Source organism: Paramormyrops kingsleyae, chromosome 9 (genome assembly GCF_048594095.1).
Source record: "Paramormyrops kingsleyae isolate MSU_618 chromosome 9, PKINGS_0.4, whole genome shotgun sequence".
NCBI classification, from domain to species: Eukaryota; Metazoa; Chordata; class Actinopteri; order Osteoglossiformes; family Mormyridae; genus Paramormyrops; species Paramormyrops kingsleyae.
The window spans coordinates 25,960,057-25,976,976 of record NC_132805.1 but is presented as its reverse complement, the minus strand read 5'-3'; the positions used below and the strand labels follow the sequence as shown (position 1 = coordinate 25,976,976).

Below are 16,920 nucleotides of genomic sequence, written 5' to 3'. Positions count from 1 at the left end.
TGAAAGATGCCACTCTTTTAGCTGAGTGATGTCGGAAGATACAGCACCCTACTGGTAAAAAGGGATTTAACATAATATCATGTGACATACAGTATTTAAATTGAAACACCAGGAAACAGAACTGCATGTGCAAAGAGGTACACTTCAGGTTCAACAGGTTAGTCTGACAGGTTTAACGCCTGCGGTGGTGCTATGCGGCCCTGAGAGATGGAGTCACGCTCAAATGAGGCCCTCCCCTCCACCAGTGGGGCTGACTGCTAGTCCATCAATCTATCCCCCGAACTACTTTCAGGTATTAATCTGACACATCCTCCCTGTGATATAGAGCTTTCCAGCAGAAGCACTGGAACTTAAGAGACTTAAGATTGGATTGATTTTCTTAAATAAATAGGCATATCTGTTACAGAAAATATTGAACTCTGGTAGTCTATGACATCTTTCAGTAGAGTTCTGTCAACCATCGATTTCAGATCCACCACCTACAACCCACCTGGGCAGGGTCACCTGGAGCCAATCCCACAGAGCACAGGGTACAAAGAGCATGCAAACTAAAGGTGTGAGTGAGCGGCGCTGCCTACTGAGTCACTGTGGCACCCACTTTCAGATTGTAATGTTTTGAATCAGTTTTTAATTACTGAGCTAGCTGGCTTTGTGGAGGTACGTGTTTCCTCGGTTGGGAGAAACCAACGAGGGGGCCCCACCCCGATGGGTGAGGGGCCCTACGGGTATGGTTGCTGGACACCCCATTAAAATTTATTTCTGGCTAGGGGCACGGTGTAAATTCGACCATCACTCAGTGTGTGAAGTTTACATATTTTCCCTTTGAGCACTAATTTCCTCCCACAGTCCAAAGAAATGTGCAAAAGCTCTTTTTTTGAGCTTTCCAACAAGCTACCACCCACTCTGTGGTCTGTAGGTGAGATTTCTAGGGCCACCACTATCAATTATATTAAAGATTGAGTAATTTACAGATTAATTTAACAGGGCTTTATTTGCAAAATCTGTGCCACATAAAATAAATATAATACAGGTTCTGTGTATTGACAGCAATTTATCTTCTCTTGTCAATTTCAGAACATCTGAAGCACCAACTGTTATACCACATCCCGAGTCTGGAGTCATTTTACTGTTAAAATATATAAAATTTGTTGGCAGTGTGTTGTGTTGGCCCAACTTGCGCCAACATCATCAAGTTATTTGACTGTTTCTTTTGGTAAATAATGAGTTATATTTGGCTATAGTTCATTTTGGGTAAATGCTCAACTCCTTTGGATTATACAAATATTATAATGTGAACTTTTTCCAGTATCGTTCAGCCACAGACACACAATAGAATCACAAAATGATACGCAGCTGTCCTATATAGTATATTAATTTATTTCATATTGATATATAACATTAAATCCGTGGTTGGCCTTTATTTTAGCGAAAGATTCGTAGAAAGTAAATTGTCAAAGTGATGGAAAAGATACATGCAAGCCTAGCTAGTCCAATGGCGCTTTTCCGTTGCATCAGGAACTTTGGGTACTTCAAACAGCAAAGCGCCCCATGCAAGCTTGTGGCTTGTAGGCAAATTTTAATCGATACTTTAAAAAAAATCAAGTAATAGAGTTTAATCGAGTGTTACAGCTCTAGCTCAGGTTACACTATCTAGAGTTAGTTTGTTCACATTTCCGATATCAGTGTGATTTTATGCAGTATTCCCCAATGCAGGACGCTGACTTCATCCACCCTCCAGCCGCTCATCCAGCCCGGGGCACCGTGTTGACGACCATCATCCCGGTTGGCGGGGGAGACGTCAAAATCATTAAATAAATTGTATGTATACACTCCTGACAGGGGGTATAAGCCCAGCTGGTCTGCGCTCCGGCGCCGCCGTGACGAAGGCCGGCCCCTGACCTCCCCCCTGCCGTCGCGGAAGCGGACCGAACATTTCCGCCATTACTGCTCGCCTGGATCTGCTCCTGCGCTGGAGCTCCGCTTTGCTGTAAAACGTGTGGGAATAGAGCCTGAGTCCGTTTAAAAAACAAAGTCACCATTGATGTCGTTTGGTGGGACGCAGAACGGCGGGTGAGTGCGGTTTATTGCCGCCGGCGGGTCGCCGTTTTACTGCCCTGGCGTTTGTTTGCAGACGGCGAGCGAATAATAACATGGCGGCTCATAGAGGCATCCATAGCTAGCGAGATGATTAGCCTTTAGCTCGTTAGCTTGGCGGCTCACTTTGGCTGCGTGGGTACTAGGCGGCTGCACATTAGTCGTGTTATTATGGAGACATGACGAAGTAAGTTAATTCGCCATCTTCGCTTTAATCCATCACCGAGCTGCGTGTCGCGTCCTTACTGACAGATCCGGAGGGTGGAGAGGCGCGGAATGGAGTAGCTAACAAGATTATGGTGATAGTTAACCTAATCCAACTCCGATAGAAACACAAATAAATGTGGTGGCGTTTAGAGTTGGCAGCGAATGACTAAGGTTAATTAGTCCTGTAAATAAGACGACTAATCTTGCCTTGGTGAGATGGTAAAACGTATATACTGGCGTCAGCGGAGAGGTCTGCACCCCGTGCACCGTCAGAGCGGAACGGGCTGCACCTAGTGTTCGGCCCTATTAGATTGGTCTGCGCCCCATGTACCGTCAGCGAAGCAGTCTGCACCCTATGCACCATCATAACAGATTGGTGTGCACCCCATGTACTGTCAGTGCAGCGGTCTGCACCTCATGCACCGTCAGATCAAAACGGTCTGCACCTAATGTTCGGCCAAAGTAGATAGGTCTGCCCCCCATGTACTGTCAGAGCATAATGGTTTGCACCCAGTGTTCGGCCATAGTAGATTGGTCTGTCCCCCCATATACCGTCAGAGCAGAATGGTTTGCACCCAGTGTTTGGCCATAGTAGATTGGTCTGCACCCCATGTACCGTCAGTGGAGCGGTCTGCAACCTGTGCACCATCATAGCGGATTGGTGTACACTCTGTGTACGTCAGCAAAGCAGTCTCTATCCCGTGCACCATCATAGCGGTTTGGTGTGCATCCCGTGTTCTGAGCCCCCTGACAAAATGTCACATTCAGCCCCCCCCCCCTCAAGGTTTGTCAACTTCTGAAGATATATCAGTAGATACCAGCATACTCTGTGTTTTCAAGGGCCCCATTAGTGTTGAGTCCTCTGATATCCATACCCCTCTGACACCCTCTGACGGTAACACTGTGTGTACTGTAAGCATGGAGCAGTCTGAACCCAGTGTACCATCAGCAGAACGGTCTGCACCCTGCCCACAGCTGAAAGAGCTCTGGTTTCATTTTGGTCGTGTCTGATTCATCAGTCGTGCGGTCATATAAAACAAACCACCATGTGGTGCCACGTGGTAATTGCTCATTGATGTTGTGTTAGATTCGGGGTTGTTATGGGGATGTTGGTCATTTCTGGTCCTGTTCTCAAACCCGCTTCTTCGTCTTATAAATTATACAGTCAGCAGCGGTTGCAGGAGATCGTCTTTCAGAAGGCAGTCGCCGTCATTGTCAGGCTGATTAAGTCTGTCTGGGTGTTTGTTACCATGGACAAAATGCTGTTTTTAATGTTTTTAAATTGCAAAAATCGTATCTGTGAGACTTTAATGAGGAGACCAAGGATCACACTGTTCGTTCTTGACCAAAGTCACTATCTCTTTGTGCCAAGCCGTCGCAGTAAGTGGGACCAGCCTGGTCCGGGTGCCGTGGTGGAGAATGAGGCGGCACCAACAGGGGCCCTGGACGCCGCCGCTGCGGTGGCAGCCAAAATCAACGCCATGCTGGTGGCCAAGGGCAAGCTGAAGCCGTCACAGATCGGAGTGCCGGGGGCCGTGGACAAAGTAAGGAGCCGGAAAACTGTGTGTGTGTTTCAGACGATGCCATGCTGAAATAGTTTGCATAGGATTAACTGGGAACAACGGCTGCATTTCACATTTGGTTACATATGGAGCCCGAAAGAGGAATGTTTCCATTAAAGAGAAAATTGCATATAGCACTCTGATTAATGCAGAAGATGTTAGTTTTCTCTGCAATATCCCGCTATTTTAAAGTAGACCTTGGAATACAGACCTCTCATGAACTTGGTCCTTTTTTCTTCAAATTTGACCTATGTTTTCCTAGCTGTTTATAGCCTGTTATGGAAAGGGAAGCATTGCGACATTCTACCCATGACTTGAGGGATGAGGGCTGGGGCCTTCAGTCAGGGCCAGCCATAGTGTGTCCCGCAGACGGGGGAGGCTCACATTCATGCCCTGTCCCAGGCTGCAGGGGGTGGGAAGGTGCTGCCTCCGCTGAAGGCCAAAGACGACCTGGTGGTGGCTGAAGTGGAGATTAATGATGTGCCGCTGACCTGCAGGAACCTGCTGACCCGTGGCCAGACGCAGGATGAGGTCAGAGCAAAGTTAACTCATTAGTTAACTTGGCTTGGTTTCTCATTCTAATGCTAGTTTGAATAGCTACTGTAGGTGATACAAAGAGAACTGCTATAAATTAGAATTGTATTTAAATATCTGCTGCTGTTATTAAATTGAAATAAAATTGAAGTATGAGTATTAGACTTTGAACAATAAATCATCTTTTATTAAGTGAGCAGGTACTTTTCCAGTATATGTGTGTGTGCGCTCAATGTAATGATCTTTCTCTTGTTTGAAATTTAATACATTGAAAAAACAAGATGCTAGGTGTATGATTATGCACAAAATCAGAAGCTTTGCACAGAGATGAAGGGCATTTCTGTAGGTAAAGCCGGATACATTTTGGTAGGGGTAATACAGAGCTTTGTTTATGGGATCTCCACAAGATAGGAAGGAAGGAAACATGGTTAAATGTGCCTTCAGCAAACTAGGAATGAATTTCCCCATAGAAACAAAGTTAGTATTTAGTAGGTTGGTTTCTGGCTAACCCACAAAACCTGGTTTGACCAGTAATCTACCTGGGTACAACTGAATTGTGATGAAAGAGTAATTATGAACACTCTGTCCCCCAACGTCAGTGTAAAATGTGAAGTGGTGGTTGGTTTTTAATTTCTGGAAGAGTTTACGTAAATTAGGAACACAATGGGGGGGGAAACCATCTGGTTTGTTAAAGTTGGGTGGAACCGGGAGTTGTGTGGTTGAGTTGTTCATGATCTTCTCCGACCATTTACTCTGTCGTTTCTGTCAAATAAAGTCACACATTGTATCGTTCTAAAGAGGTGTCTTTGTTTCATATCATAATTCTGTGTAACATGGTGCATATTGTGTTGCTACCAGCCTGACCTGTTTGACTGGGTTTAGAACCAGCTCTCTGTTTTATGTGAGAGCGCCCTGATTAATGTAAACAGCCATGCCATAAAACGTAAAGTGAATATGAAAGGGGTGATGGTGCAGAGGAGAAGCATGCATCTTCACCTTGGCATCTGTCAGGTTTTATAGGCCATCCGTTTTGTTTGATGCTGAGCTGCTTCAATGAGCACCATCAGCCTGCTGAGTTGAGACGTTGACGTTGACGTTGGTGTGGATGAGCTGGCGAAAACAAGACACACCTCCCTCCCCCTACACTTATCTGATCTGGCTATGGGTTGGTTAGAGGCGTTTGGCCAAATCCCATCAACCAGGGGCTGAAACCACATTAAAATAATGATTTCAGGGAAATGGCTTCCAGGGAACAGTGTGTGTGCGCACATATAGTTCAGAATTAACATTTTATTGATCTTTTGTGTATTTACATAATTTAGGGAATATGTATATATTATGCAAGATTTTTTTTATTATTTTTTTTAAAGAAAATACTAAATTTTAGGAATGCAACGAAGTTGACCTTATGGTTCGGTTTTCATTTGGAGCATTGAATGTAGTTGGGGGACAAAAATGTGCAGGAAGGTAGTTAAAATGCTGCCTGCTTGACCTGTGGCTGCAGTTTCTCTGTGTTTTTAGAAAGAATTACAAGCTGCTTGGCTGACGCTCATTATGAGCTGCCTCGGTGTATAAGTGATATCGACATACTCGGAAGTTCAGAGTTGAAACTGATGCCCGGACTCATCTGTCATGGAGCTGTAGCAGATCTTAGGTTCCTCTCCGGCTACTGAAATGCATTTTCTGTCATTTTTGCCGAAAAGGTGGTTTAGACGGAGAGCAGGTTAGTGGCACAGAGGGCAGTGCTATGAGCTCACACCTCTGAGGTGGTGAGATTGAGTCCCTGTGGGCGCTCTGGTGCCCCTCTCTGGCGGAGATATGACGGTGCATTTCTGATTCTATATTGCCCACAAACATCATACCCAGGCTATACTGTTGTTCCCTGTGATTTCTTTTGAAAAATAGCCATATGTGATCCGTATTCCTTATTTAGCATTGTATAGGTATTTACAGGTCAGTTTGCATTCAAAATTTGAGTTTTTTTTGTGTAAAATCCATAGTTTGATAAAATTAACTTTTTTGTAATGTTGCCTAATTTTGTCTCGCCAGTTGAAGAAAATCGGAGTACTGTATTGAATTCAACGTGTATTTATATTTTTTAAATAGAATTATACCTGAATTAGAACAAGTTCTGTTGTACCAAAGATACCATACAAGCATACAAGTGCCATTCAGTTGAGGATCCTTACGCATTATCCAATAATAAATAGATTTGTAAATATAATTACTAGATGTGTATTGCTTGGTTATTTTACGTATTTTAACCAGCTGGGTCTAAAAAAGAATCCTTCATTTGCAGATTAGCAGGGTGAGTGGTGCTGCAGTGTCCACCAGGGGGCGGTACATGACAACAGAGGAGAAGGGCAAAGCCCTGCCTGGGTGAGCCCCCCCCCGAGGGAAATTCTTTGGTTATGTAAGGTGAATGTAAAAAAATCACCATGTTATAGCTTGCCTGTTCCTTTCTTCATCCAGTGACCGTCCCCTTTACCTGCACGTCCAGGGACAGACAAGGGAGCTCGTTGACAGTAAGGGTCTCCTTCCTGTGTTTGTATGGGAACCGACATCATCTCATATGAATGACGTAAGCGAAGATGGTGTGTAATCCCGACCATTTCTTCCAGGGGCTGTGAACAAGATCAAAGAGATCATCACCAACGGGGTGGTGAAGGCAGCCACCAGCTCTAGCTCTTCCTATAACGGTGCCACTGTTACTGTGTACCACCAGCATGCCCCACCTCCCCCAACGCTGCCCCCTATGGGCCACAAACCGCACTTTCAGTCAGGGGTAAGGCACACTAACTGCTCCCTGTGTGTGTGTGTGTGTGTGTGTGTGTGTGTGTGTGTGTGTGTGTGTGCATGCACTCAGTCCCTGTTCTGCTGTCCACCCCCCCCCCCCCCCGTTCCAGATGCACTATGTTCAGGACAAGCTGTTTGTGGGGCTGGAACATGCCGTTCCTGGCTTCTCTGTAAAGGAGCGCGTGGAGGGACCCGGCTGCTCCTACCTGCAGCACATCCAGGCCGAGACCGGGGCCAAGGTCTTCCTCAGGGGCAAGGGCTCCGGCTGCCTGGAACCGGCATCTGGCCGGGAGGCCTTCGAGCCCATGTACATCTACATCAGGTGAGAGGGTGGGGCTTCACGACTGCTGAGTATCTGATTGGAGGGTGTGTAGAGGGGCACCAACCAGCCCTGAAGCTGTGTTTGAAACTCCACTTTTGTGACTTAGCATTGGTGGCTTGCTAATCATGGGAGGTGCAGAGGCTTAGCGGTTAGCGGTATGGCCTTCCGCCTCCCAGGCGGCTGTCCCTTCCCACCCTGGCTCTGTGTGTCTGTGAGTTTTAACGTGTTCCCCGTGCCTGCGTGGATTTCCATAGCCCGCAGCATGCGTGTTCTGTGATGGCCTAGCGTTCTGTCTGGGCTCCCAGCCTAGTTTTGGGAGATGGATGGATGCCCAATATTAAAAATCGTCCCCGGTGCCTGTGGAGTTGAACGGCCGCGTATCTGATTTAACGTGAAGCTGCACAGCCTGCGGCCCACGGCTCTCCCGGAGCAAACCCCTGCATTTGTCATCTTTCCTGTAGCCACCCCAAACCTGAAGGCCTGGCTGCTGCCAAGACCCTGTGTGAGAACCTACTGCAGACTGTGAGTCTCTGTCCGGCACCCGCAGTGAGGGACCCCTGACTCTGCTCCATGGTAACACTGCTCTGCCCCCCCCCCAGGTGCATGCTGAGTACTCCCGCTTCCTCAATCAGATGAGCGCCATGCCCACCCAGGGTAAGGATTCCCCTCGGCAGCTCCCTTGAGTGATGGTCGTCTTCTTGGGTCTCCCTCTCCCTTGTCACGTGACTCCTGCCTGCTTTGCCGTCTAATCCGATTGGCTGCCGTCTTCCTTTCCACCTCTCATCCTGCACAGGGTTCATCCAGCCCCCGGCCATAAACGGGATGCCCCCTCAGCCACCCTACTACCCCCCGGCGGGGTACCAGCCGGGCTATCCACTGCCAGTGCCCCCCCCCCAGCCTGTCCCACCGCCGTACACAGTGCCCCCTCCTGTGCCCCCAGGGGCACCGACTGTGATGCCCCCCCCGAGCGCGCAGTACCCAGTTAGCCCTGCCCCGGCCTCCCTCACACAGGTACCCTGACGGAAAGCGAGTCTCGCGTCTCCGTGCTTCGCGAGGACACTGAGTGTCGTCCCTCTACAGTTGTTTGACCTTAGTCCCTCTGTCGTGTTTTTTGTCCTTTTCATGATGTCATGACTCCTCTCTCCAGCCCCTCCCACCTGGGCCTTTCCCTCCCACAGCGCCGGTACAGCCCAAAGTCACGTCCCCTGCACCCCCCGTTAACCCTCCACAGAAGCGCCGCTTCACCGAGGAGGTCCCAGACGAGCGGGACAGTGGCCTGCTGGGATATCAGGTGAACGGCCGTCCTGCCGTCAGGTTCTGAGCGGCTGTGTGACCAGCGTGCTGTGAGCGAGTCACTGAGCGAGCGCCGGCTGTGCTGTGAGGGCCTGTGACCAGCGCCTTCTGTTACTCGTCCTCATGCCTGCTGTTGCGTGGTGCCTTTGGACCTGACATCATTGTCTGCCAAATCCCATAACAATCAGTGAGCCAGACACGCCTCGGCGTGAAAGGGCGTCATGACTGCTGCCGTGTAAATAAATGTGTGTTCCGATGTCAGTGTGCATGCATGCTTCTGGGATGGGGGCCGAATGTCCCCAGACACGATGCACTTATTTGTCATTTTATGAATGATCAGCTGTTTGTTGAGTTCCGGTGAGGGGCGTGTGCTGTCATTTTTATACCAGGTGAGTGTTAGCTGTTGCTTACAAACCTGTTGGAGTCTGGAGCCACTGTCACATGTTTCCAGTGCAGCTCTTTAGAAGATTTGTTTCTGGAGAGAATGTGCCTTTTTGTAAGCGACAGGAGTGCAGTAGTCTGTTCTGGAGGGGTAGCTGTAGGGCATTAGCCGGCACTGTGCCTCCTGCGTGTTTTAGGGACACGTGCAGGTCAGAATGGCGGCTAACGCGGTTGTGTTTTTCTGCTCATAGCATGGACCCATTCATATGACTAATTTAGGTGCAGGCTTCTCTGTGGGCGGCCCCGAGCCTTCTGGACTCCCGGCAGCCGGTTCCCCTGGTGATCTGAGGGAGCGGGAGAGGTAAATGTGCGGTCGGTGGCTAAGCAGCCCTACAGTGGTCCTGAGGAGAGTCTGCCTGTCTGAAACTCCACCCTCTCGGTTTCCCCAGTAGGCAGCTAATGCCTCCGCCGCCTATGCCGATTAACGGAGCACGCCCCAAGCCCGAGGAGAGGAGGACGCTGCCCGGGGCCCTGGGTGAGTGGCGACCCCCGCTCTAACCCCCTCCCCCTGCCCTGGCAGGCTCTCCCTTCCCACCCCCGTTACCTATCTGGATTTTGCCTGTAGTTCAGCAGCAGACCCACTAGGTGTCTCCCAGTGAATTTGCTGGCCATTATTTCCTGGTAAATATTATAGCAGTACATTACGACTGCATCTCTTAAATCCTAGCTGTTATCCTCAGGGTTGGTTATTTTTGCACTGACATTCAGCACTAAAGCCACTGGCTGCTGATTTACAATCCCGTGATGGCAGAGTTAGCTTTTAGAGTTATTGCCCCTGCCCTGCCATGTGCATCTGCCCTTTCTCTCAGTAGCTGGTTCCTTCAGCCAGCTGTCCCTCTCTGATGACATCATCAGGATGGAGGAGTCTGTGCCCAAGCCTCCTCCTTCACTAACGTGGTTCTTCCTTTTTTTTGTGTTCTCTCTCTCTTTCTCTGTGTTCTTCTCTTCCATGTCTCTCTGGGGGGATGCCTGACGGTTTCGGGTGTGGGTGGGTTGGGGGGTGGGCGTGGCTCCTCGCTGCGATGTTACGGCTGTCCCGCACCCCCATTGGACCACCTGGCCGCCGCCCCCATCGACCGATGTCTGCCGACCCTGGCCTGCTCGCCTCCTCTGTCACCCGTTCACACGTCACTCTTATTTTTTTTTTTAAACGATGAAAATTAACTGTTTGTCTCCCCTTTTAAACGGCATTTTTTTAAATGATCACTCGTACTGCCGTACCCCCTCCCTCCGTCTTTTTGCTCTTCTCTCCCTCTCTGTCTGTTCGTCCCCCTCCCATTTCAGAGCCGACGGCGAAACGTGCCAAGACGGGCCTGGTGGCGTACACGGGGGACTCTTCGGATGAGGAGGAGGAGCACGTGACCTGCAAGGCCGGCGGGGCAGGTAACGGGGGAGCAGGCGCGTCTGCCAGTTGGGCCCTGGGGTATCGATGCCCACCCTCTGCGCCCCCCCGCCCCAAAACACAGACGCAGCAGCCCATGCCGTTTTGGATGGCCCCGTGATGACTGGACTGGGAGATGCCCAGCTTCACCCCCCCCCCCCACCCCACCACGCTGCACCTCCCCACCACCATCATTATATTTTTTTAAACTTAGCTCTTGAATGGTCTTTTTTCTTTTTTTTTTTTTAAATGTTTCTACATTATCTCTCTGACAACCCTGTGTAGTAGTGGAAAACTGTACAGAATTCAGTTCTCAATCCTCACAATGAAAGTGGGGCAGGAATTTCAACGTGGGGATTTGCCTGTTACCGGTGTGACGGGGACTCCTTGACCCCCAGGGTTTCCCGGGTCATGAGAGTCATTCGATGGGACACCTGTGAAATTCGATGGGTTCCCCAATGTGGTGTGTCCCAGTATTGATTTGGTGCATGTACCCCTAACCCAGTGCCCACCATATGATGCCGCCTTAGGTGTGTCCTAACTCAAGACATGTGCTGCACCCGGAACACACCACGGCCCAACAGCACAAAAGAACGCAAGATGTACAGGAATGCGTTGTGCATTTGTTCATTCAACCATGTACTTGATTTCATTGAATAAATTAACATTATTTACGTTTGTGTATTTACATCTGTTATACTGTATAACCAAGGTAAAGAAAATTAAAATGTGGTTTTCTGCTATAACTAGGTAATATAACTAGGTAATACTTTGATTGGAAGGATGTCAACAGGTAAGGGTACAAACTAGCCAGGTAATAGCACTAATGCCAGGAAATAGTATACAGTGCTGCCTGAAAGTATGTGAACCCTCCAAACATGGTCACTGTTTTTGTAAAAAACATTAAAATAACCTTATTACACATACACCCAAATCCCAATTTGTAAAGCACACCTTCCAAATAATGGACATAAGCACAAAAAGATATATTTTCATTATTTAATTCAACAAAGGTGGTTTATTTCACAAAAACTGAAAATTTTACATATTGGTAGCTTGTGGCCCCTCCTTTTGCAGCCATTACTTCAACCAAACGTCTCCTGTAACCACTAACCAGTCTCTCACATCTGCTTATGGGGATTTTTGCCCACTCCTCCTTACAGAACTCAGCCAGTTGAGAGAGGTTGGAGGGACATCTGGCATGTACCAACTTCTTCAGGTCTCGCCCCAACATTTCAATTGGGTTAAGGTCCGGACTTTGACTGGGCCAATCCAGAGTGCGAATCCTCTTTCTCTGAAGCCATTCCTTTGTAGTTTTGCTGGAATGCTTTGGGTCATTGTCTTGTTGCATAATCCATTTATCCATTTTTAAGTCCCAGCTTCAACTCTCTGACTGATGGCAGGAGATTTTGGTCAAGAATTTGTTGATATGCCAAAGAATTCATGGTTCCTTGGATAATATGGAGTCGTCCAGGTCCAGAAGCAGAAAAGCAGCCCCAGGCCTTCACATTTCCACCACCATACTTCACTGTTGGGAGGAGGTTCTTTTCTTCATATGCCGTGTTGGCTTTTCTCCAAACATGTCGGTTTTGATTGTGAGCAAATAATTCTATTTTGGACTCGTCTGTCCAGAGAATGGACTTCCAGAAGGCCTCTGGTTTGTCCAAGTGCTCTCTGGCAAAGTTGAAACAAGCAGCTTTGTTCTTTTTTGAGAGCAGAGGCTTCCTTCTAGCAATCCTCCCATGAATATCATGGCTATTCAATTTTCGTCTGATTGTAGACGCATGCACATTTGTCCCAGATGCTGCCAGAGAGGTCTGCAACTCTCTTGAGGTGATGTGTGGGTTGACCTTTACCTGATTTATTATTTTTCTGGTGCTTCTGGGTGATATTTTTGATGGGCGTCCACTCCTAGGCAATGTCATGTTGAAGGCCCTCCATTTGTAAATGATCTGTCTTACAGTGGATGGATGGAGCTGGAATCTTTTGGAGATGGTCTTATAGCCCTCCCCAGACTGATGGGCTGTCACTACCCTCTTCTTCATGTCCTCGGGTATCTCCTTTCCTCTTGGCATTGTTGATTTGTATGGGACCACAGTGGTTTGGTTGGTTTCCTCTCTCTTTTAATTAGTGCAGGCCAAACCCTTTTCCAAGGATGTCTCATTTCATTGGTCTACTTAAATGATTAATTAAGCACCCAAATGTGTTTCACCTGAGTCTGTTACCTGCTTGACTTAACCAGTGCAGGTTCACTTACTTGTGCACATACACTAATTCCATGTTTCATGTAGTTTTTGGGCTACTTAAACAAGTCCCACTAAACAAGTACATGCAATTGATAAACATATATCTGACATTTCATACATAAAAACTGGTGATGATAAAATAAGAAAATCACGGTAAAACAACAGACACATCTAAACTGCTCATGGGGTTCACATACTTTCAAGCAGCACTGTATATTTTTTAAAAATAGCAGTTTATTTGAGTAGATAAAATCCTTCCTTTGCAATGGAATGGATAACATCCTCTCAGACATAAGGCATGTTGGATACAGTGGCAATAGATGATATTCATGTTACTCTATAGGGAGTAACAGAAAACATTCATCTGTCCATCCATTTCCAACAGCCACTCCTCTCCAATCAGGGCTTCCTAGCAGTTATTTTGGGTAGCAGACAGCGGGATACGCCTGAGACGGGAAACAAGCCCATCGTGATGCACTTGCATGCAGGAGAGGGATTTCACTCGCTGATTCCCCAGCAACCACAGGGCTCTGGTGTATACGTGGAAACTGGAGAACCTGGTTAGAATGTGTAGACACCTCGCAGCCACTGGAGGGTGTCATTCAAAGCTGAGAAAAGGCAGTGACGGCCTGCACTGCGCATCCGTTTACCAGGCATACTAAAAATGCTCTTTAATGTAAAGAGAAGCCTTTTCCTCAGTTGGCCCGGGATCATCTTACAACTATGACCCAAACCACCCTCAGCATGGAAAGCAAACTGCACAGCAATCAGTTCATTCAGATGACCCTCTCAAAATATGCTGCGAATTCCCCCAGGCATGGAGCACACTCACAAAACTGGCTCCTTCCAAGGGTGATTGAGGAGCCTCCTCTTCTGCCCCAGCGCTTCTCTGTGGGGCCGGCACCCCTAGGATTCCGTGGGACTGCTGGAGCGAGACACTATAGGGCAGTCGGTGGCAGCAGGTAATGTGGGCAGGGGGTAGGCAAAGTGACAAGGGCAAGAAAGGACATAGAGTGGCTGGACAGGAGGGCATGCTGGAGGAGCAAAGCAGGGAAGGGCACCTCAGAGGGTAAGTGCTGAGAGGCTTCCCCTGCTGGACGTGGTGCAAAGAGCACAGGACCACAATGGCCTCCTTGTTCGCGGAGATGGATACGTCCTGCCAGCTGCACATGACGGCCAGGCTGTGAGCCAGTGGGTACCCGGTGTGCCCATTACCCAGCTGGTGGGCAGAGGTGGATGCAGCAGGGTTCAATTGTGTAGCCGGTGGTGTCGAGCTGCCCACATTCAGACTGGGCAATGGGCCTGAACTCATCACAAATCATTGGGCCCATGAGACAGCACTATCGAAACATGACAAGGAAGAGGAGGCTCTGCTTCTCAACACACAGATATATAGGTGTTACATGCTGCATTCACTTCCTGATTCATTTACAGTCATTTTTGGTCACCAAAAGCCCCTCCACCCCATTCTGATTGGTCCAATTCCTCTTCATCTGTTTACCAAATCGGTTAACTTTAGCTAGAAGTCATGATTTTCCAATAGGAGTTTAAGTAAGGAGCATTCCTATTGGGCAATAATGAGTTTTAGCTTAAGTTAACCCAGCTAAATAAGAACATAAATTTACGAAGGAGAGGGGCCATTCGGCCCATCAAGCTCGTTTGGGGAGAACTTAACTAATAGCTCAGAGTTGTTAAAATCTTATCTAGCTCTGATTTAAAGGAACCCCGGGTTTTAGCTTCCGCTACACTAGTAGGAAGATTATTCCATACTCTAACTACACGCTGTATAAAGAAGTGCTTCCTCAAATTTGTTTTAAAATGTTCTCCCGCTAATTTCCACTTATGGCCATGAGTTCTAGTATTTAAACTAATATTGAAATAGCCATTTGACTGAACAGCATCCAGACCCGTTAGAATCTTATAGACCTGGATCATGTCCCCCCTTAGTCTCCTTTGCTCAAGGCTAAACAGATTCAGCTCAGCTAACCTCTCCTCATAAGACATTCCTCTAAGACCAGGAATCATTCTCGTAGCCCTCCGTTACACCTTTTCTAAGGCAGCAATGTCCTTCTTAAGGTATGGTGACCAAACCTGCACAGAATATTCTAGGTGGGGTCTAACCAAGGAATTCCACACACCTAGAGATATAACCCAACATTCTATTGGCCTTTTTTATTGCTTCCCCACACTGGCGAGAGTGGGACATGGAAGCATCAACATACACACCTAGATCTTTCTTGTAATCAGCTACCTTTATTTCAGTGGAACCCAAAAAATATCTGTACTTTATATTTCTGCTCCCTGCATGGATTACCTTACATTTATCTGTGTTAAATTTCATCTGCCAAGTTTCAGCCCAGTCGTTAATTAAATCCAGATCCCGTTGTAGCCTCTCTGCTGCTAGATCAGTATCTGCTACACCACCCACCTTGGTGCAAATTTAACCAGTTTACTGCATGTATTGGTGTCAATATCATTAATGTAAATTAGGAACAACAGTGGTCCTAAAATTGATCCCTGCGGTACCCCACTATGAATGCAGGCCCACTGTGACATTGTGCCTCTAATAACTACTCGCTGCTTCCTGTCAGTTAACCAGTTTTCGATCCAAGCTGCCAGAGTTCCTAAAATCCCTGCAGCTTTGAGCTTTAAATGAGAAATCTTGCCTTGTGGATCCCCCTGGGGAGTGTCTGCGCTGCCCCCGGTGTTACAGTTTGGCCGGGCAGGAAGGCTGGCGCTCTGGAGCTGATTCTTCAGGGTCAGCCGGGTGCAGAAATACTTCTTGTGTACCTCGCGGGATGTGCCAGCGATGTGAATGGATGACCTTCCTGGCACTGTGGTGGACGACCAGGTTCTGGCCTATAAGCTGCTTGCAATGCTCCGCCACCCCAGCCAGCATGACCCGCTCAGGCTCCCGCGTGAAGTCAAGCAGCATTTCTCGTTTTCTGGAGGTTGACAGCGACTGCCATGGTCACTGTAGAAACAGGCACTTGTAACTTCATTCTCTTTGTGGCAAAGTGGCATCTTCAACCAGGAAAGGAGGAATACGTGAATTAGAGAAACAAAAATGCCTGTCACATTGACTGACAGTGACAGCACCCGTCATACCAAAACGGAAATGCAGTCAGCTCAGTCCAAAAACTACATGAACACCCTGCGCTGTCCCCAGCAGCCCCTGCTGCTGGTTTGGAGGGCACCCTAGCAGATTAAAATCCACCTAAGCAAGTTTTGCCTGAAATAAAGGTCATGATGAAAATCATCCTGAATGTAATGGGTTTGTTCAGCAACATTAAAAACTGCAGAAAGGTCCAGGTTCAGTTCAATGACTGGAAAATGATTGACTGTTAAAACAACTAAGGCGGGACAGCGACTCCACTAACCCGAACCCTGCCTGTCATCTACCACCCTCAGCTAACTGCAGACATCTTCCAACTTAAAGATGAAGGTCAATATCAGGTGTGCCCCATTAAATACTTATATTATTTTCCAGACTCAAATGTTAATGTCCACTTGGTGGTTGCAAGTATTTCTGCCCACACTGCATCTAGGTCATATCCAACTGCGCAGGGTCGGTTCTGGAGGGGAGGGGCATTGCCCCTGTTTCAACTTACATGAACTGAAATAAATGTATTATTTTTATTATTATTATTTACATTTATATGTGTGGGTTAAAATTGTATGCTCTGCGAACAGGCGAAACACAAACGTGAGCACATTTTCTTGACGGACTCTTAATGCGTGTGCGCCGAGACGTCGAGTCGCTTCGTTGGTAAAAAAAAAAAAAAAAAAAAAAAAAAAAGCTAATGATAGAAGAAAGTAGTAGTCAAGCTTGTGGAAGCAAGACAGTCTAAGCAAGAAACCAGAGTGAGTTACATAACTGTACTGCAAAGCCTTGCATAAATAACATCGATTTTCAAAAATTTCTCTTGCTTCTTAATGCTGGCAATCTAGTGTAAATAATACTTGGAGGACATTAAGGTCCAAAGGCATCTGCCCCCCCCTAAAAGAACAGCTGGCCCCAGCCTGCCCCCCGTCAGTTGAAAT

General features: G+C 47.6%; 1 protein-coding gene across 3 annotated transcripts; it reads left to right on the top strand.

Annotated features, from left to right (window-relative positions):
- Positions 1-1,865: 1,865 nt before the first annotated feature.
- On the top strand, positions 1,866-11,304 carry khdc4 (KH domain containing 4, pre-mRNA splicing factor). Of its 3 annotated transcripts, none has more exons than XM_023830079.2 (14): positions 1,866-2,070; positions 3,674-3,845; positions 4,266-4,394; positions 6,697-6,776; positions 6,870-6,922; positions 7,019-7,182; positions 7,304-7,515; positions 7,977-8,037; positions 8,115-8,169; positions 8,309-8,526; positions 8,663-8,806; positions 9,441-9,550; positions 9,639-9,724; positions 10,534-11,304. In XM_023830079.2, exons 1-14 carry the CDS (start codon positions 2,042-2,044, stop codon positions 10,749-10,751), a joined length of 1,731 nt encoding a protein of 576 aa, XP_023685847.1. In that variant the 5' UTR covers positions 1,866-2,041; the 3' UTR covers positions 10,752-11,304. The 3 variants fall into 3 exon arrangements, 2 of the variants coding, with proteins under 2 accessions (XP_023685847.1, XP_023685848.1); XR_002840438.2 differs by having other exon boundaries at positions 1,870-2,070; positions 9,469-9,550; positions 10,534-10,586; XM_023830080.2 differs by lacking the exon at positions 10,534-11,304 and having other exon boundaries at positions 1,870-2,070; positions 9,469-9,550; positions 9,639-10,453.
- The last annotated feature ends 5,616 nt before the right edge of the window (positions 11,305-16,920 follow it).

Excerpts from the sequence above, each read along its gene's own strand:
- khdc4 (XM_023830079.2), top strand. The coding sequence starts at position 2,042 with ATGTCGTTTGGTGGGACGCAGAACGGCGG. Across the intron at positions 4,395-6,696 it reads GTGGCCAGACGCAGGATGAG|ATTAGCAGGGTGAGTGGTGC; the intron begins GTCAGAGCAAAG and ends CTTCATTTGCAG. Across the intron at positions 8,170-8,308 it reads GAGCGCCATGCCCACCCAGG|GGTTCATCCAGCCCCCGGCC; the intron begins GTAAGGATTCCC and ends CATCCTGCACAG.